General features: G+C 25.9%; 1 protein-coding gene across 1 annotated transcript; it reads right to left on the reverse strand.

Moving 5' to 3' along the window:
* Window positions 1-1,463: 1,463 nt before the first annotated feature.
* Window positions 1,464-8,158, reverse strand: LOC109603927 (fork head domain transcription factor slp2). The gene is made up of 2 exons (XM_020020441.2): window positions 7,576-8,158; window positions 1,464-3,474 (listed from the first exon to the last, which is right to left on the reverse strand). The coding sequence occupies exons 1-2, from the start codon at window positions 7,865-7,867 to the stop codon at window positions 2,702-2,704; spliced, it is 1,065 nt and encodes a 354-aa protein (XP_019876000.2). The 5' UTR covers window positions 7,868-8,158; the 3' UTR covers window positions 1,464-2,701.
* Between the last annotated feature and the right edge of the window lie 14,525 nt (window positions 8,159-22,683).

Below are 22,683 nucleotides of genomic sequence, written 5' to 3' on the forward strand. Positions count from 1 at the left end.
TATAATTAATAAAAAATTATTTTCAAATTATTAAGTTAAATTATATTTATAAGAAAATTATATATTAAAGAACTTTTTTATATAAATAATCTTCTTAATTTTAATTTTCATTTTCTGAAACAAAAACCAAAATTAATTGTTTTATGTCTAATTGAGGAAGAATCTTATATTCTATTCCATTAGAAAATATTTAGAAAAAGTATTCTTGAATCGGGTATTTATTCATAAATTATATTAATTATAAAATAAAATTAGATGAAGCAGTTTTTAAGATAATCATAGAAAAATCATAATCATATCTTAAATTATTGTGTTTTTGAAAAGAATATTTATTTATAAATAATATTATTTTTTAAAATAAAATTAGAAAATAAAATTAGAAGAAACAGTTTAATTATAAAAAAAGCTTTCATATTTTGAATGATTTATAATAAAATAAATAAAATTTATTTAGGAATAAAATATAAAATCAGAAAAAATATTTATTTTATTTAATTAGAATTAGAATTATTCTGTTATAATATAGTTAAAAAAGTGTTTTTGAATTGAGTATTTATTAACAATTATAAATTATGTTATAATTGTTGTTATTAAATATTCTTAGTTTTTAAATAAATTATAGAGAAAAACCTAGAAATTGTCATGTTTTAGATTATTCAGAAGAAAATAGTTATATCTATCTGCTTAATCTATTTTAGAATAGTTCTTTTAGAAAAATATTTAAAGTATTTTTTAATTGGATATTTATTAACAAATTATATTGATTATAATATAATTATCAATTTTTCCCAGTGTTTAAATTATATAAAAAACTTAAATGTATTAAATTATTCAGAAGTAAAATAAAAAAATATTTATTTAGGATTACAAAGTTATATTTATCTGTCTAATCTATTTTAGGATAATCTATTTTAAGATAATTCTTTTAGAAAAATATTTAGAAAATGTTTTTCCAATCAACAAATTATATAAATTATAAAATAAAAATAGAAGGAACAATTTTCAGATTTCAAGTAAATTCACTTAAATATAAAATATTAATTTATTTATAATGAATATTAAACTCATCACAAATTAGGAAAAATTAAATATATTTTTTTAATTATTAGAGTCTAAACATTTGATATTATATTTTACATCTCATTATAGGATTAATAAAAACAAATAAGGAATTTTTCACTTTCTTTAACAATTTACATTAATTCTGATTCTCAACAAGAAAGTTACATATTAATTTATTTTGTTATGATATACAAATTGAAATAGTTTGTCCATGTAGCAACATTGCTTTAGGAATATATAACATTATTGCATGATTAATATTCCTAATTTCGGTTACTAATTTATCTCGATCACATTAAAAATACCTACCCACAAAACTCGATCTAATCGACGAAAGGTATTTCCTCTTATTGACACTCGGGCGTGGCAATCAATTAGGAAAAAAAAAGAAACACCGCTCATACTAAAAAACAATTTATTAAAAATTCTACTAATTTTAACAGTATATTACAAAACAAATTAAAACCGTTGTCGTTCACACGTCGGCGGCGACACATTAAAATCGCACTCTGAAATCACGTACACGTATATACAGAATCACTGAGGACAGTTAAATCAATGCTTACAATAAATATGTATATTTACAAATAAATTACAGGATTTTTTTGCCAAGTTGAATACAATGTGACCAATGCGACCAATTAAATTGTACATCAAATCTAACATATTATTGAAGCGTGAAACAATTTTATCATTTATTAATTTATTCCAAAAATTATTTATTTAGATTTTGGTGAAATTAATAAAAATGAAAATAATTGGAAAAGTTTGAGGTTTAATAAAATTTTAAAAATGGCTAAAAAATATGTTAAAAATTGAATAATTTGTTGAAAAAGTGCTGAATGAAAAATTACTTATCAATAAGTCCAATCTTACCATGAAATCTGAGAGTTGTTTCTGAGAAAAATAACTAAATAAATAATTTTTAGCTCATATAATTATTTTCTACTTTAGTAATTTATTTTTATTAGTAAATCTAACTAAAATCCCATATTAAAAATATTCAAAAATAAGTATAAGTTTGATACTAAATTCATTGTACTATTTTTTGTGCTCAATATTTAATTTATTAGTAACAGCATAATTGTTCCACGAGTCAATATTTTACACAAAAGCGGCAAAAGTGATAAAACATTTACATATGTACAAAATTGCACTATTTTTTTTTCTAAAATCGTACACTCCTTTTCTTCAAAATTATATACACATTTAATTTTGCTTTGCTTCTGAAGTATACCATAATAATAAATAAGTTTAATTTATAAATAAGGTTAAAAACATTAACCGCAAATATAAAAAGAAAATATCCATCATCATAAACTTTTAACGATTCATGAAGGTTTCAATTAACTGTTTAATTGAAACTCATTTAAGCGTACATTTTAAAACTCTCGTTTGCGTTCAAAAGCGAAGCAAAATGTCGTCATATATAGTTTATACACGAAAATACTTTGCGATTACACCTACGTATTTAAGTTTAAGGCATTTAAGTGATAAATATGATCATTCCTTCTTGAATCTCCCTTAAACATCGTTGTTCTGTACACCGTCGCATTCAATACCTCCAACCCACCCATCAACAACAAAAACCGAAACATTTACATCTGGGTTTCCCACCAAAAGCCACCAGCAATCATCATCACTGATTGTTCCTGATAACGGTCACCGGTTTCAGCAGCCCCTCCGGACTGGGCCTGGAATCGGGACTGCTGGCGCAGCTCGAAACCGACAGGTTCATACCTTGCGCCGGCAAATTGGGAATCGGCAGCTGCAACGGGTACTGCAACGGACTCGAGAACCTCAAGTTGTTGTACATCTCCAGTATAGACTGGGGCGGCCGGAAGAACGGCGAAGCCGCCACGTCGACCGCGGACGGCTGCAGCAGCTTGTCCATTCCGAAGGGGGTGGGTTGGATGGGCGAGGGCCGCGGCAGCAGGCCGGCCGGACTGGGGGCGGCGTGCAGGAACGGATTGTACCTGGAGTAGGCGGCGAGGAGAGCCGGATTCGGCTGGTAGAAAGGCGGGTAGCACTGCTGTAGCGGAGAGTACATCGACAATGTTCTCTTGAAAGCCGCAAGTCTGGATCGGGAGGCGGCCGTCGATCTTCGCCTCAGCTTTCCGGTGGTGCCGCCGATGAAAACGTCTTCGGCCGATTGATCGAGCATCCAGTAGTTGCCCTTTCCGGGGTCGTCGTAGTGTCTGGGCACTTTCACGAAACACTTGTTCAGGCTCAGGTTGTGCCTGATCGAGTTCTGCCAGCCCTGTTTGTTTTCGCGGTAGTACGGAAAGTTGCGCATTATGTACTCGTAAATTCCGTTTAGGGTTAGTCTCTTGTCTGGACTGTTTCTTATCGCCATCATTATTAGGGCGTTGTAGCTGTAGGGTGGTTTCTCGTTGCCCTTCTTTTCCTTGCCTGTAAAAAGAGAGTGGGGCTGTTAAGTGTGAAATTTACATAGGTAATATGGTAATTAATTGCTCGAGTCTAGAAACAAGTTTGGATTATCTTGAGAGTGTAGTGGATTGTGTAAATAATTATGATAAGGATCAGTTTGTTGTTACTATTAGTTTATTACAGGATGCATGGTTTTATGACATGAGTATTTTCTATTGATTAAGATTAAATTAATATTTATAATTATTTTATGCAACTTGATGGTTGATTTCATTACAAATGTATTAAAATTAAGAAAAACAACATATGTCGTACAAAAATTTATATTAAAATATATGTATATATGAAATTTAATTTGAATAATAATTTAAAAAACTAAAATTAACAATAATATGTGTTACATATTTGAATATTGTTAAATTAAATATGTTTAATTTCGTAAATTTATAAGATTTTTAATAAGATAAATAACAAATATATAATATATTCATAAAAAATAACTTATACATAATTTCCTTTCAATTAAAAATATGCATTTTTATTAATAATAGTTATATTTTTAATTAATGATGTTTTAATAAACATAATGAAAGGTTTTGTAAGACTCCAAAAAACACCCTTAAATATTAATCGCTTCGATTTATTAATGATTACACCTGCTTTAATTAAATTTTATAGTTACCATAAACCTTTTACTGTTTTTTTATATATATATATATATTATTAATCTTAATTTTTAGGTTTAATTCTTAAGTAAATTTTTAACAAAAACTCATTTGAATACAAACTGTATATGCAATTATTTAACATTCTACAAATTGTTACAATTTTTTTAACAATAGCAACGAAAAAATAAATTATACTTATGATTAGCTTCATTAATACTAATTCAAGGCTTATAAATACGTCAACAAACAAATAACAATTAAACATGTATTTTATTTAATATTGTAACAAAGCTGAATAAATTTTATCAATACAAGTGTTACTTTAAAATTAATTAAGTTTATTTAAATTAAACTGTTCTATATCAGGTTGGTACAAGCAGTCTAACATGGCTTTGATAAATAATGTTTAAACATACAAAATAAACATTCATTTTTGTGTAATTAATACAACAGTTATTATTACTTATTAAATTCATATTTATCAATTATGAATTATATCAATTTTATTTATTTAACACTTATTTTGTTGTTAATAAATTTAATTTGTTAAAATTTATTTTTTTTTTAATAATTTAATATTTAATATTAAAATCCTAAATAATAACTAAAATTATTTTTATACCAAATTACTTTTCCAATATTCAAATAATTGTGAATAAAATTTTCTAAAAATTTTCAAAATTTTAGTTGTACCTTAATTGTTTTTTAAAATCTTATTTTAATATTAAAATAAGGATTATTTTAATCGTAAGAAATGCTAATGACAACTATGAATTATTGTTTAATGGTAGGAATAACATTCGTATATTTGAATACTGTTGTGGAGTATTTAACATATTTTTAAAATGAATATTTTTTTTTTAATTTTTTATTTGAAATTATTCAAATAATCGACGTTTAAATATTTAAATAATTGTATATAATAATTATTAAACGACTATTTTATTTATAAAAATTTAATGAAACTTAGTAAAAATGTAAATGATTGTTTCTATGAATTATTTATTGTTTAATGTTAGGAATCCATTAGAATGTTTATGAAGTATCGTTTAATTTTAGACATTCATTTGAACATTTGAACACCATATTACATTTCACATTTGAATATACATTGCAACAATTTAACATTTAATAAATAAATATTTTGCAAATTGTTGCAAATTTTTTAAGAGCAGTACTGAAAAAGTAAATTATACTTATGGTCAGCTTCATTAATACTAATTCAAGGCTTATGAGTACGTCAACAAATAATTAACTATTAAACATGTGTTTTTTTTAACATTTTAAACAAAACCGAACAAATTTTATCAATATAAGGTAATACTTTCAAATTAGTTCAATTTATTCAAGTTAAATTGTTTAATATTAGTTTGGTATAAGCAGTTGAATAAAGCTTTGATAAATAATTAATATTTAAACACAAAATTATTTTGTTATTTTAATGAAACTAATCAATTTTACTAAAAATATATACCAAAAAATCCTTCCCTATATTCAAATAATTGTGAATATATTATATTATTGTCGATATGAATATTTTTGATTACTCTTATGGAGTAAATACATTTATAGACTGATATTTTTTTAATATTTAATTGATTTTTTTTTAATATACAAGTAATTGAGATTTATAAAAATTTAATTTAGTAAAAATATTTTTTATTTCAAATGACTTTTATTTTTTTTTAATTCGAATAATTATTTAATGCTTTAATACGAATATTCGAATATATGAATAATTCAAATTGTTTATTTTAAGATATTAAGGTCCAATTTGAATATTTTAACACGACTGTTATTTAAATAATTTCGCATAATTTTTATAATGTTCTATAGAATATACATTGAAATTATTTAAATAATCGACTACTTATAAAAAATTAATGAAACTTCAAAATATAAATATTTACTATTTTGAATTATTGTTTATTATTTTATAATATTTAACATATTTATACAAAAACTAGATATTCAATTTTAATTTTCGAATATAACACGGTTATTCAAATAGGTAGTAAATATATTTTTAACTTCGAATAATTTTTATAACCCTTTATAAATATTCGAATACGAATGAATAATACTGAGAATTCCTTACGAATATTCGGATAAATGAATATTTCAAATTGTATGTTTTCTGAAAATGTTAAGGTCCAATTTGAGTGTTTGAACACGACACAATTTTTCAACTAAATTCGCATAATTTTTGTAATACTTTGTAAAATATACATTGAAATTATTCAAATATTCGAGTACGAATGAATAATACTGCGAATTCAATTCGAATATTCGGATATATGAATATTTCAAATTGTACGTTTTCTAAAAATGTTAAGGTCCAATTTGAGTGTTTGAACACGACACAGTTTTTCAAATAAGTTCGCACAATTTTTGTAATACTCTGTAAAATATACATTGAAATTATTCAAATATTCGAATACGAATGAATAATACTGCGAATTCAATTCAAATATTCGGATATATGAATATTTCAAATTGTATGTTTTCTGAAAATGTTTAGGTCCAATTTGAGTGTTTGAACACGACACAGTTTTTCAAATAATTTCGCATAATTTTTGTAATATTCTGTAAAATGTGCATTGAAATTATTCAAATAATCGAATACTTACAAAAAAAATTAATGAAACTTCAGAATATGAATATTTAATATTATAAACTATTGCTTATTGTTTAATATATTTAATACATTTGTAAAAATTACATATTTAATTTGAATTTTCGAATAAAACACGGTTATTCAAATAGTTGGTAAATATATTTTTAACTTTGAATAATTTATATAACCATTTTGTAGAATTCATATTGGGATTATTCGAATATGATTGAATAATTATGGTTTAATACTAGGAATTCCGAATATTTTAAAATTCTAGTATAAATGATATAAAGGAGAATTTTCTAAAATTACACACTTTCAATTGGAATATTTTAAAATAATTACCATATTGATTAGTTAATGAAATATTCATGTGACTCATCTTTATGAATGTAGTAAAACCTTTTACAACTTTTTTGTTCAATCTATTGAACGTAATTAGATTTGAAATATTTTAGTTACAGAATAAATTTCACAAATATTTTTGACTTTAAATATGAATATGAAATAAAAGAATGTTGAATTTCCAAAGAACAATGTAATTATTATGGTATTAGACAGACTATGTTTTTTAAATGGATTTGTTTTAATTGAAAACAATTCTATTTCTTACTCTGTTAAATTACAAAATTGTAGTTGCAAATTAACAACTAACTCAACAATTAACATTATGACCTATTTTATTAAAAATAATTCAATTTGCAAAAAGTAACCTTGTAGTCTAATTTGAATTGCATGAAATTGTTAATTAATGATTATAATTATGTTTTCAACTTTGTAGGTAGAATTGTTGATTACAAAATTCTATTGTAAACCATAGAATGGAACAAAACTTACCATCAGCTTCGCTTTCCTTCTCGTCGTCGTTCGACTTCCCCGAACAATCCAACGGCGGTGTGGTGCCGGTCACGTCCAGATCCTCCGACTCGCAATCGCTGCCAACGTCCACGTCCTGATCCGAATGCGCCTCCAGCTTCGACGTGTCGTCGTCGTCGGGCGTCGTACTGCCCGCATCCACCACCGTCTCCGGCAACAGGGAATTGATGCTGAACGACTTCAACGGCGTATGGGCCATTATCATTTTCGCCGCTACGCACTCCTTCGGAACGGAACCACGGGGTACCACCATATTTTTATTACATGTTCCGAATGCCCGCAACGCGAACCAACGTGTTATACGCACTGCCCCAAAAGAGTAATAATCCGTGAACGCACCCGGTCACGCGCACCTTATTGTTTCGGTCGGCGTTTGACAACTGAACCACCGGACACGGGATGTGCGGCGGATCGCGGCGGCATGTTGGGGCACGAGCGATTCGACGTGCGGGCGACGCCCACCGTGAGGCGTCGGCCCAATCGGCCTGCGTGCGGGCACTGCCTATCAATTGTTCGTTGCGGCGCGGATGGGGAGGGGGCGGTGCCGTTGGGACGGCGGCGGCACCTGGTCCGGAACGGTCGGTCGGCGTGTTTGACCCGACTTTATTAATGCCCCCCGATCTGTTATTTTGATACGTGGAGTGGCGGAAAACACGTTTGCGCCATTGTTACGCGGACGGATTTCGTCTCCACGCCGGGTCCACGTTCGTGGAGCAATTAAAGGTGCATAATCCGGGTGCGTGACTGCCGTCGTTGCCACCGTGCATCCACGTACTTGGTCGACGGAGTGGTGCCTTCGATTTTCGACGGTTTGTTTATTGGAATTGTATTCGGTTTTGGGATTGTTGATACGGGGTCATTGTTTTTGGAGCGGAATGATTGTTTATTAATTGAGCCGTTAAACAATAATAAAGTAGAATTAGATTGTATTTGTACACTTGCGTTGTTCTAAACGGTAAAATATTTCTCTGTTGGTATACCTACTATATTTATACGTTGGTAGGATGAGAAATTAAATATAAATAGAACCTTATTATATCATATAAAATTTAGAAGGTGTAATAACTGAATTTTTAATGAAAAAGCATTTTTTACAGTGAAAGAAAAAACCTCATTAAGAAGAAAAAAATTGTTAATTTAAAAAATCTATAATATTATACTGTGTCCCTAAATTGAAGGCCAATTTAAAATAGGCCTTCAAAGGTTTTTTCAGTTGCTGTAATGCTTTTATTAACTGATTTCACAAAATTATAAATATATGCTTACTTATTAATATATTAGAATATTTGATCTCCTAACATTTATGAGGTGAAACTAGAAAATTGGTTTTGCTTGGAAATAGTTCATGAAAGAGGTAAAAACTTAAAATTTCATACTTTGGTGTCAAAGATACTAAAAAGTTAGGGAAATCTTAAGCTCCTTTTCACCCCCTGCAACACCCCTGAAGTAAAATTTTTACATTATTTTAAACCTATTTTGTTAGACCTAAAAAGTTATGTAAGTGTACAAAATTTCGTTATTCTACCTTTATTAGTTTCCGAGATATTAGAAACCAACCTCTGAAGGCCTGTATCTCTTTTAGGTATATATTGGTATATAGGTAAATTAGATCGAATTGGGTCAAGAATATGTGATTAATTTTTGTACATTCAATTTAGAGACACCCTGTATATTATTATAGATTTTTTATTTAATTAAAAAATAATTTTCAAATAATTTAACCTTTTCATAGTCCTTTTTGTTATTTTTGGCTTAAAATTATAAAATTATACAACCAAATTTTAAATTTGTCTAGTTTCAAACATTATTTGATGAGTTTTGTTTATATATTTAATTGTTTTTGTGTCATTTTAACTTTTACTCTTTAATGTGTTGAAAAATTTAATCAATTTAAGATTTCCTTACTGAATTCAAATTTTTTCAAAGTTATTCCAATGATTTTTAGCTTAAAATTGTAAAATTACACAATAAAATTTCAAATTTATCTAGTTTCAAACATTAATTGATGAAATTTGATGATTTCAACTGATTTTGATTTACATTTTTATTCATGTAGTATGTTGAAAACTATTAATTTAAAATTTCCTTTCTGAATTTCCAATTTTAACGCATATATTTAATTTATTAAAAAATATTTATCAAATAATTCTAGCACATTTTTAGGAAATTTTAAAATAATGAAATTTAATTAAAAAACTAAAAATGTCTGCTTTAAAGTAAGATCTATAGTTTAATTCCAATACAATTTGAAAATATTAGTTTTTATTTACTTAATACTAATCCAATATAATTTAATAAAAAAATCGAATATATTCATTTAATACTATGGCAATTTTTTTAAAAAGTCAAATATTTAATGTGAACTGTTAAAATAATATTAATTTACTATGGTTGCTAAGTAATTTTTATTCTATAAAAAGTTACAATTAAATATGTATTAATTAATTTAATATTAATAATTTAATAATATCCATTTGTTTTATAATTTTGGTCCATCTTATACCTCATTAAGAAGAAAAAAATTGTTAATTTAAAAAACATATAATATTATAATAGAAATAAAATATAATATATAGAAAGAAATACTAGGAAATTGTAATATAACAAAATTTAATTCAAAAATGAAAAATATCTGCTTAAAAATAATGGGAATTGGATAGATATTACTTTTTAATTAAAAAATGAATTAATACATATATATGAAATGAAATACTAAAGAAAACCTTCTTTTAAACAAAAATTTTGAGATTTAAATACCTTATTTTATATTTCTTGATTTCCATAATATATAAGTGAAGATTTATAGTTTAATTCCAATACAAATTGAAAATATTAGTTTTTATTTACTACTTCTAATCCAATAAAATTTAAAAAAAAAATCGAATATATATATATATATATATATATATATATATATATATATATATATATATATATATATATATTTAAAATTATGGCATATACATATATAGTGTTAATGATTATCTTTGCAATTTTATAAAAAGTCAAATATTTAATGAGAACTGTTAAAATAATATTAATTTGCTATGGTTGTTTTATACAGTATTAAAATTACTAATTTTTATTCTACAAAAAGCTACAATATTTTTCTGAATTGTACTGGACACAAATATAGGAACTTTATTTTTTAAAGGGCCTTTTAATGATTAAATTTGTGTTTAATTTAATATTAACAGTTTAATAATATCCTTTTGTTTTATAATTTTGGTCCTTCTCATACATCATTAAGAAGAGAAAAATTGTTAATTTAAAAAACATATAATATATGTTATTATAGACTTTTTATAACTTGCCTAATTCCAATATATATTAAATAAATAAGTTTATAAACGTAGTAATGAAATATAATATACAGGGTGTTTCATAACTTATTCGAAAATTTTTAACCAGATATGCACTCCTAAATAATAAGTCGATTTATTAAAAAAACTCTGATAAAAATCCAACAGAAAACGAAATAAACAATATTAAATATTGTCAATTCCTTATTTTTGTACATTTTAATGCAATGATTACTTTTATTATAATGTTACTATAATGTTTTTTGTCATTTAGATTAATATTTCAATGAACAAAATCAGAACTTCATATACGTCCAATTCAGCAGTAAGGAAAGTTGGGTATGTTTATGAATGTTACTAATTCAGCAACTATGGAAGCAAGTAGAGTTACGTTAAATCTTCTTCATATAAATCTCAGTCTAATAAAAAACAAAAGATTTTATATGTTAGTAGTCATTTCAATATCGTATCACCATTTTTCAGAAAGAGTTTCCAGAACATTAAAACATCGGGTTTTGAAAGATAATTTTGGAAGTGGAAAAAGAAATTAAATGAAATTGTATTTTTTAATTCAGTTTCTCATAGTTAGCAAACTATTGCTATGGTTTAAAATGGTCCTAATATTTGAAGCCTAAGAAAAATTTTATCTTAGAAAATTTTTGTGGTAGATTAACAATAATGACCTGTGCCAAAGTCTAAAATAAACATCGTGCAAAGAGCCAACAATTACATAAATTATTATCTGTCTAAAGAAAAATGAATTAATACCATTTTTATACACGACACACACGCAACAATTTGCAGGCTACGTGGCATATGTTAATGATTATGTAAATATTAGTGTAAATAATCCAAAATAACAATGAATAATACACAAAAATGGCTGTGAAACGCATTCGTTTTAATTAAGACGGCGTTTTTCGGTCGTTGAATAATGCATGTTAATGTGACGGTCGAGATATGGATCGCTGGTATTATTAAAATGTGGTCAGAACAAAATGCTCGAGTTATTTCCTGTGAGAAGTGAAATCAAGGAATAGACAATAGGAATGTTTTTTAATCGAATCGATAACATTTTACCTGTGCACTGGATATTCATTTTTATACCAGGTGAGCCGTTCGATCTTTTTAATGATAATTTTTGATAAATTAATTGCTAAATGGAATTATATAATTTCAGCGTATTTTTTAATATCATATATTAAAGCAACAGGCGAATTTGGGACACGGTTTCTTTAGTTGTGAAACAGGAGAATAATGGGAGTGTTAAATTCTTTTCGCACCCTCCAATAAAACGTACCCTAAAGTGTCAAATTTGCTGTTCCCAAAATAGATTTAATCAATGATACTTCTGCGAAATTGTTAAAGTTTGGTTTTTTATTCGACTGTTTTAATTGATAAAATATTGTTAATTGGAAACTGTTTTCAATAATATCAAATAAATAATTAATTAATTAAAAAAATAATGTGGTATAATTTAAAATATTAAACATTTTAATATTTTTATAATTTTATATAAAATAGTATGAAATCAGATTTTGTGAATTAAAAATCCTTGTTATTAAATAAAAAATCTTATAATTTTTACTAAAATAGAATGAAATGCATTATACAGGGTGTTTTGCAACTTATCCGAAAAATTTTAACCACATACTCACTGTTATTGTTACTTTAACATTTTTTATTTCGTTTTCTATTGGACTTTTATTAGAATTTTATTCAAGAAATGAACTTATTTAGATTAAAAAATTTTGAAACACCCTGTATATATACATACACATTTTATTTATTTTCAATTTAACCTCATAATATGTATCAAATAATTGATTTTGTACAAATGGTGACACCTTTTCATTTGTATAGTTGCTTCACTGGTCAGATGTCTTCCACCCTTACTTAAGTCTAAGTTAAACGGATGTCTAAGTCACCTTTAAATCGGATTAAAGAGACAGGTTTGAAAAAACTGTAGGTTTTTTAATTAGAATATGGCACATATTATACTTGGATTACATTGTTAATCTTTAAAAGGTAGTTTAAATACGGAAAGTCAAAATACTATTGCTTAAATCAATAGAAAATAGATGTCTGTCAAACTTTCAATACTACCTAAGTTAAGATTTGTCTTAATGATTTAATGGTAGTATTAGATTTAATACTTTATATTTATTTTGGCGTCAGCTGTGCATTACAATTTTAATTTTAAACGTGTAAGAAATATAAAAATTCTAATAATAATATGTTTATTCATTCATATTAAGAATATTATATACATATTATTCATCTTCGTTTCCTAGTGAAGGGTTGAACAATTGATTTACGTGTCATTTGCCACAATTGCAGAAATCGCAGCCTCCTCCCGGATCCACGGCCTTCCACTATTTATCTCGAGTGTCTCCGGCCCGTTGTTCAACATTCAATATTTCCTGGCGTCGATGGTGCTAGGCGCTAGCGGTGTCTCTGCAACTAATACAGAACGGTAGGACAAAGGACAATGCGGACGGGAAGTACCACCGCCGCCCCCCTCACCCCATTTACACTCGAAACAAAGCGCAAATATTGCAAAGAGAGTCGCTTATTCGCGTTCGATCGGCGGGGTAATCGAAGCCGGCGGCCACTTCATCGGAGCCTCGCCGGTGCCGTGCTTGAAACAAAAGCACTGGCACCGGATTTTTCCGGCCCGGAATCAAGTGGTATTGTTTCGTTATTGATTTGCTTGTTCCGGACACATTCAAATGCGATTGTTTCGCGTTTAACTACGGACCGCTTACGCGGGTTCGAAGGATGCAAGGACTATTCAGTTTTTATGCGGCGTCACAGCTTCGACGCGGTCTTACACCCACTTCCGGCCCGGCCGAAAACAATGCACGGTAAAATGACAAACATCGCAAAAAATACAATTTGAAAACGTTCGTAACTGTTTCAACCCCCTTTTTGAAATGTCCCCAAAAAGTCATATTTTTGAAAAGTACAGTGAACGGAGGGGGCCCTAATTACAGCAACTCATAAAATATAATTCTACTATGTACTAGTTGATCCAATTTCTACCTATAATATTTATTATTTTTCTATTAATGTTATATTTACTATGCAACTGGACAATTTAATTTTATTCTTTTTAAAAAAAATTTAATGGACAAAATTATACAGCGTGATTCATAACTTATCCAAAATTTTTTAACCAGATATGCACTTCTAAATAATAAGTCGATTTCTTAAAAAAATTCTAATAAAAATACAAAAGAAAACGATATAAAAAGTGTTAAAGTGTATAAAAAATAATTCAATCCATCTATAAAAGCTAAAATAGCTTAAAGCTTAAAAATATTTAATTATATAAGTTTTAAAAACCTGCCAAAAGCAGAAAAATTAATTATTTTTACAACACATTCTAATTCTTAATAGATTTATATAGTTAAATTTTAAACTTCAACCAAAGTTTAAATGTATACGTTTACATAAATGTATGGAGAAAATAGATATTTAATATTTCAACCTTAACCAACTTTATATACAATAGTTAAACATATATAAACTGAAGAATGAAATTAATGGTGTGTTGAGCCAATGGTTGCGTCACCATTGAATTTTGGCATATTTATAAAAATTAGGTCGTAGTGAATGGTATCACCCCGGGGGCGACATATTACTCGCAAAAGATACATGGAGCGGTCGCAAGCTGGCAAAACAGTCCATTTCGGCGGTATCACAGGGCCCAGCTAAGTAAATAAACATGTTCGGGCAGAAACGTCAAAAAATGTCTGCCCATAAAACACGTTTAGAGTAGCCGTGGCACAATGGTCGCTATTTGTGTTAAAAATAATCGAGATGTTTTGGCGGCACATACAAAGTGTTTGCTAACAAATAGAGTCATTTATTTCTGTTTTCACTGACATTTCCAATTCGTCACGCGGATAATCTATTCACTGTTCTATTTTGGTGACAGGCGGCTGTACGATTTCGAGATTTTTGACAAACGGAACGACCTAAATAATGCCTTTTTACCTTTTTACCAGTCCAGTCGCATTTCGCTCACCCTTAATTCGTCTTTGTGCGACCAGCAAATGGTCGCCTAAGTCACCACCAAATCGGATTAACGACGACAGGTTAGAAAAAATTCTTAATTACAATCTGGTACATGCATTCCGCATGGGTTATTTTCAATGTATTTTTTTAATTGAAAAGTCACAATAACAAACACCTCAGATTTTAAGAGGATTGACAAAGGGTTCTTACAATAAACTACAACACATAAAAAGAAAATACGAAAATATAAGTGTTGTCGTATTATCACTTGCTAAACTGTGATTGTTTAAAATAATTATTGATTTTAGTTGTTAAGTTAATTAACATTTGAACTTTTTAAGTTGGTTTTCACCTATTTGTATTTTTATATACCTTTATTTGTTCCTTCCTCTCAAATATTAAAATATACGGAGTTTATGATATTGGGAAATAATACTAAATCTATAAAATTTATAAAATCTATAAAATCTATAAAATCTATAAAATCTATAAAATCTATAAAATCTATAAAATCTATAAAATCTATAAAATCTATAAAATCTATAAAATCTATAAAATCTATAAAATCTATAAAATCTATAAAATCTATAAAATCTATAAAATCTATAAAATCTATAAAATCTATAAAATCTATAAAATCTATAAAATCTATAAAATCTATAAAATCTATAAAATCTATAAAATCTATAAAATCTATAAAATCTATAAAATCTATAAAATCTATAAAATCTATAAAATCTATAAAATCTATAAAATCTATAAAATCTATAAAATCTATAAAATCTATAAAATCTATAAAATCTATAAAATCTATAAAATCTATAAAATCTATAAAATCTATAAAATCTATAAAATCTATAAAATCTATAAAATCTATAAAATCTATAAAATCTATAAAATCTATAAAATCTATAAAATCTATAAAATTTATAAAATCTATAAAATCTATAAAATCTATAAAATCTATAAAATCTATAAAATCTATAAAATCTATAAAATCTATAAAATCTATAAAATCTATAAAATCTATAAAATCTATAAAATCTATAAAATCTATAAAATCTATAAAATCTATAAAATCTATAAAATCTATAAAATCTATAAAATCTATAAAATCTATAAAATCTATAAAATCTATAAAATCTATAAAATCTATAAAATCTATAAAATCTATAAAATCTATAAAATCTATAAAATCTATAAAATCTATAAAATCTATAAAATCTATAAAATCTATAAAATCCATAAAATCTATAAAATCATAATATCTAAAATATCTATAAAATCTTTACATTTAAATATTTAGATTATTTTAGAAAACAGAAATTTATATGTGTTATACCATAGACTTAATATTTTATAATTAAAAAAATATATTTATAAATTTTTCAGTTGCATTAATTAATTATACATTTTATTGGTAAAATAATTTTAGATATTTAACTTTTTAACATTTAATTTTTTCTATTATCATAAAATGTCTATTGTCATAAAATTTGTTATAGAATTTGATAGTTTTACATGATTTTGTACATTTATTAATATATTAAAATTTAATTTAATAAATACTTATTAATATAATCATTATCCGTCCTCTAAATACATGTCAGAATTCTTCAAAAATATGTTGTATTTCTGATATATTTAGATTCTAAATAATTGTTAAATTTACATTCTATTAATAATTAAAATTTTTATTGAATTAATTGTCTTACATTTTAATTATAATTATATGAATTATTAAAATTGAATTATGAATGTATAAATATTTAATAATTATTTATTAAATTATAATTAGAGTGCATTTATTACCTGTAGAAAAATTTATTTTATTTTAGTAGAAGAATTAGTTAAATTTTAAAGGCACTTTTTTAATTTGATATTTATTATATTCTGTACAAGACAATCTTTCTTTCATGTGGAGTTACCAATCCACTTAAAACCTAAATTAACCGCATACCAATCTTGTCCAGTATCTGTTCGCGCACGTTTTACGCATCATTTTCCAAATCATTAGATTAATCCTCGTGCTTCGAAACCACGACGCTGCGATCTCTTAATTATGCTTTGTTAACCGACGCTAATCGAAAAATAATTCCCATTTATAAATAAAACTACCATTGTCACAATATTCAACTACTGGATATCGATCACGAATTTTAATTAGGATCGATTCTTCGAGCCGTTTTATGATTTTCCATGGTGGTAGGTCCGCCACACAGATGCACAAGAACTAACTGGTGTGTTAAAAAACATGCGTTCATTGTACGAATCTACCGAAATTACCCCAAAAACGTTTATTATTCACGAAGCCGCGAGGGGTGAATTTACGCAATTAACGAAACGCACGAAATAAAAAAGCGGTTGATCTGAAAAAATGCGATTTTCCATACCATTTCCTCCTTGTGTATCAGCACGACAAACAATTGTGCGGACACGTCGATTTCGGGGTAATACATTGTGATTGTATAAACAGCGGAGGGTTGCGGCCCCATTGTCGAGTCAAGTATCGCATGTGGACACCGATGGCGACCCTGCGGGACACCCATATTGTCGCAGTGATTACATAAGACGTCAAGCGGCTCGGATCACAACAAATGCGAACGAACTTATCAGATTGGTGTCCTGTGAAGCATTCGTTTGTCGCACAGCGTGCTACGAATGTTTCCCTGACTTCTCACGACACTTGATTTTCGGTTTTTCGTTGATTTCATAAGTTTTTTTGATGTTGGTCCATGAGAATTTCATTTAAGCGTATTAAAATATTCGTGGGACTTCAAGTTGGAGGTTCTAGTTAGTTATTGTGCATGTGCACTAATCAACATTCATTCCCAGGATTCAGATCTTTAAGCTATATAACATAGATGGAATAATAAGAAAAATATAAGAATAATAATAAAAATAATAGAGAAAATTTTATTATTATAGAATGGTACATACAGTGAGAAAAATGCTCCCCTCACCTAGATTTTTTAAAAGATAAAAATCTCTGAGGAGGAACATAAACGAAGAAAGTATTTAGTATTTATTTATTCTTAAAATAGATTTCATAGCTTTCATGGCTTTCATTGCTTTCATAGGTTTCATAGCTTTCATAGATTTCATAGCTTTCATAGCTTTCATAGATTTCATAGATTTCATAGATTTCATAGATTTTATAGATTTCATAGATTTCATAGATTTCATAGATTTCATAGATTTCATAGATTTCATAGGTTTCATAGGTTTCATAGGTTTCATAGATTCCATAGCTTCCATAGATTCCATAGATTCCATAGATTCCAAAGATTCCATAGATTCCATAGATTTCATAGATTTCATAGATTTCATAGATTTCATAGATTTCATAGATTTCATAGATTTCATAGATTTCATAGATTTCATAGATTTCATAGATTTCATAGATTTCATAGATTTCATAGAATTCATAGATTTCATAGATTTCATAGATTTCATAGATTTCATAGATTTCATAGATTTCATAGATTTCATAGATTTCATAGATTTCATAGGTTTCATAGGTTTCATAGGTTTCATAGATTCCATAGATTCCATATATTCCATAGATTCCATAGATTCCAAAGATTCCATAGATTCCATAGATTTCATAGATTTCATAGATCTCATAGACTTCATAGATTTCATAGATTTCATAGATTTCATAGATTTCATAGATTTCATAGATTTCATAGATCCCATAGATTTCATAGATTTCATAGATTTCATAGATTTCATAGATTTCATAGATTTCATAGATTTCATAGATTTCATAGATTTCATATATTTCATAGATTTCATAGATTTCATAGATTTCATAGATTTCATAGATTTCATAGATTTCATAGACTTCATAGATTTCACAGATTTCATAGATTTCATAGATTTCATAGATTTCAAAGATTTCATATATTTCATAGATTTCATAGATTTCATAGATTTCATAGATTTCATAGATTTCATAGATTTCATAGATTTCATAGATTTCATAGATTTCATAGATTTCATAGATTTCATAGATTTCATAGATTTCATAGATTTCATAGATTTCATAGATTTCATAGATTTCATAGATTTCATAGATTTCATAGATTTCATAGATTTCATAGATTTCATAGATTTCATAGATTTCATAGATTTCATAGACTTCATAGACTTCATAGATTTCATAGATTTCATAGATTTCATAGATTTCATAGATTTCATAGATTTCATAGATTTCATAGATTTCATAGATTTCATAGATTTCATAGATTTCATAGATTTCATAGATTTCATAGATTTCATAGATTTCATAGATTTCATAGATTTCATAGATTTCATAGATTTCATAGATTTCATAGATTTTATAGATTTCATAGATTTCATAGATTTCATAGATTTCATAGATTTCATAGATTTCATAGATTTCATAGATTTCATAGATTTCATAGATTTCATAGATTTCATAGATTTCATAGATCCCATAGATCCCATAGATTTCATAGATTTCATAGATTTCATAGATTTCATAGATTTCATAGATTTCATAGATTTCATAGATTTCATAGATTTCATAGATTTCATATATTTCATAGATTTCATAGGTTTCATAACTTTAATAACTTTCATAACTTTCATAGATTTCATTTAAAATTTAACTAATTCTTCTACTAAAATGAAATAATTTTTTTACAGGTAATAATTATAATTTAATAAATAATTATTAAATATTTATACATTTATAATTCAATTTTAATAATTCATATAATTATAATTAAAGAAGACAATTAATTCAATAAAAATTTTAATTATTAATAGAATGTAAATTTAACAATTATTTAGAATCTAAATACATCAGAAATACAATATATTTTTGAAAAATTATGACATTTATTTAATAATGATTGTTTTAAATAAGTATTATTAAATTAAATTTTAATATATTAATAAATGTACAAAATCATGTAAAACTATCAAATTTTATAACAAATTTTATGGCAAAAAAAATATATAGAAAAAATTAAATGTTAAAAAGTTAAATATGTAAAATTATTTTGCCTATAGAATATATAATTAATTAATTCAGCTGAAAAATTTATAAATATATTTTTTAATTATAAAATATTAAGTCTATAGTATAACACATATATAAATTTCTGTTTTCTAAAATAAGTTAAATATTTAAATGTATAGATTTTATAGATTTCATAGATTTCATAGATTTCATAGATTTCATAGATTTCGTAGGTTTTATAGGTTTCATAGATTTCATAGATTTCGTAGCTTTAATAACTTTCATAACTTTCATAGATTTCATAGATTTCATAGATTCCATTCATTCCATAGATTCCATAGATTCCATAGATTCCATAGATTCCATAGATTCCATAGATTGCATAGATATCATAGATTTCATAGATTTCATAGATTTCATATATTTCATAGGTTTCATAGGTTTCATATATTTCATAGCTTTAATAGCCTTAATAACTTTCATAACTTTCATGGATTTCATAGATTCCATAGATTCCATAGATTCCATAGATTCCACAGATAAATAAAATAATAATATACATTTTATACCTTTTATACATACATTTTATACATTTTATACAATTTTTTATACATTTTATATATTTTTTATACATTTTATACATTTTATACATTTTATACATTTTATACATTTTATACATTTTATACATTTTATACATTTTATACATTTTATACATTTTATACATTTTATACATTTTATACATTTTATACATTTTATACATTTTATAAATTTATACATTTTATACATTTTATACATTTTATACGTTTTATACATTTTATATATTTTATACATTTTATACATTTTATACATTCTATACATTCTATACATTTTATACATTTTATACATTTTATACATTTTATATATTTATTTTATATATTTTATACATTTATTTTATGTATTTTATATATTTTATATATATTATATATTTATTTTATATATTTTATATATAAAATATATTTTATATTTTTAGTATATTTTATATATTTTATACATTTTATTTTAAACATTTATTCATTTAATATAATTTACTCATTTCATATATTCTAAATATGGAAATGTTTAAAAATGTCTCAAAATTGTTAATGCTAAAATGCAAATTTTTATATTTTATTTAATTATAATAAAAATATAATTTGTTTATATAATTGATGTTTTAAATATTATAAAATGTTTGTTTAAAAATATTTTTTAATTCAAGTAAAATAATAAAATAAAATATCTTTATAATTAAAAATAATAACAATTAACAATAAAAATTGAATGTATCTTAAATTCTATTCGAATAACAGATGATAAATTGATCAACATGCTATTTTAAATTTTGCCATCATTCGAAGTTATTTATTTGTTAATTTTAGATTGCGATGTCGAAAACAGATTACACGTGCAGTTTTCGATGAGCCATCGGTATCCAGCTCGTCCGAGCTAAACAGACACACACCCAACAAAGAAATCAAAGGGGCCGCCCGTTCGCATGATTAAAACATAAAACATAAACAAACATTATAAAATTTCTAAGTATTCTATAAGCGACGCGATGGATTGTGTATAACGTGAGCGGAGCTGAGATGCCGAGATGGGCATGGGAAATTCGTTACTTCAAAGAAATGTGCAAGTAACGTGTCAACAAAATATCAAGCCCCATGCCTTTGATGAATCCATCTTAAGAAACGTTTCTATTATGCGCGACGATTTAATTTAATTGCCGAGACGTCGACCGTACGTTTGATCCTCCACTTTCGTGGCCGCATGAACCGAATCACTACCGATGGGATTTAATCAAAATTGAACGTGTAACTGTATACGTGTTATTGGTGTTATGGGTCCATTCATATCGTCTTAATCTTCCAGACAAGTGCTAATTTATTATCATTTATTTTTTGTACATTAATTAATTACATAAAGTGTCTTAATTTGATTAATTTTTCCAAATATGTTGTAATAGCTTACTTCAAGCTTGCTTCAACGTTCTTACACCTGATGGAGAAAAACTGATCCAGTTATGGTAAATTACTTGTTCATTGTCGTAAACCGCATTTTGATATCTTTGACAGTTTCTGAAATCGAAAAATTAACTTATTAAATTATTAACTTTTTTTCTTTTGATAAACCCTAAAAACTTTCTACAGGCACTTAATGAAAGCTCAACTCAACGACATAACTTAAAACTTTAAAAATTTAAAATTTTGCCTTTAACACGTTCAAAAAAAGTTTTCCGAAACTATTCACTAAAACAATATCATTTTATTAAAAGAACAAATTTTTTTTTAATTTATATTAATTTTATGATTATAAAAATGTCTATACATTTCGTACCTTTCTATATACAGAGTGTTTCATAACTTATTAGAAATTCTAAATAAGTCTATTTCTTAAAAAAATCTAATAAGTCCAACAGAAAACGAGATAAATGTTAAAGTTTGTAACAAACCTTACTCTACAAAAGCTGTTTAAAGTTTTTCCATTGATCTGGAAGCAAATTTGTGATCTATTCACTCAATTCACCGATATTTTTTACTTCCGTACAATATAATTCGGTTGAAACAACAAAAATCCAGATAAAAATTTTTTGAGTTACAATAATTGAAAATATTAAGAAGTAAACACTGCATAAAAATGTACAAGTAAGTAAGGTGTGTTGCAAACTTTAACATTTTTAATTGGGTTCAGAAATATTCGCATATAATCTAAAAATCTAGGACACCCTGTATC

This window comes from Aethina tumida, chromosome 7, assembly GCF_024364675.1.
Source record: "Aethina tumida isolate Nest 87 chromosome 7, icAetTumi1.1, whole genome shotgun sequence".
NCBI lineage: Eukaryota > Metazoa > Arthropoda > Insecta > Coleoptera > Nitidulidae > Aethina > Aethina tumida.

Coding starts and splice junctions, on each gene's coding strand:
- LOC109603927 (XM_020020441.2), bottom strand. CDS start 7,867: ATGGTGGTACCCCGTGGTTCCGTTCCGAAGGAGTGCGTAGCGGCGAAA. Junction 3,475..7,575: donor GAAGGAAAGCGAAGCTGATG/GTAAGTTTTGTT, acceptor CTCTTTTTACAG/GCAAGGAAAAGAAGGGCAAC.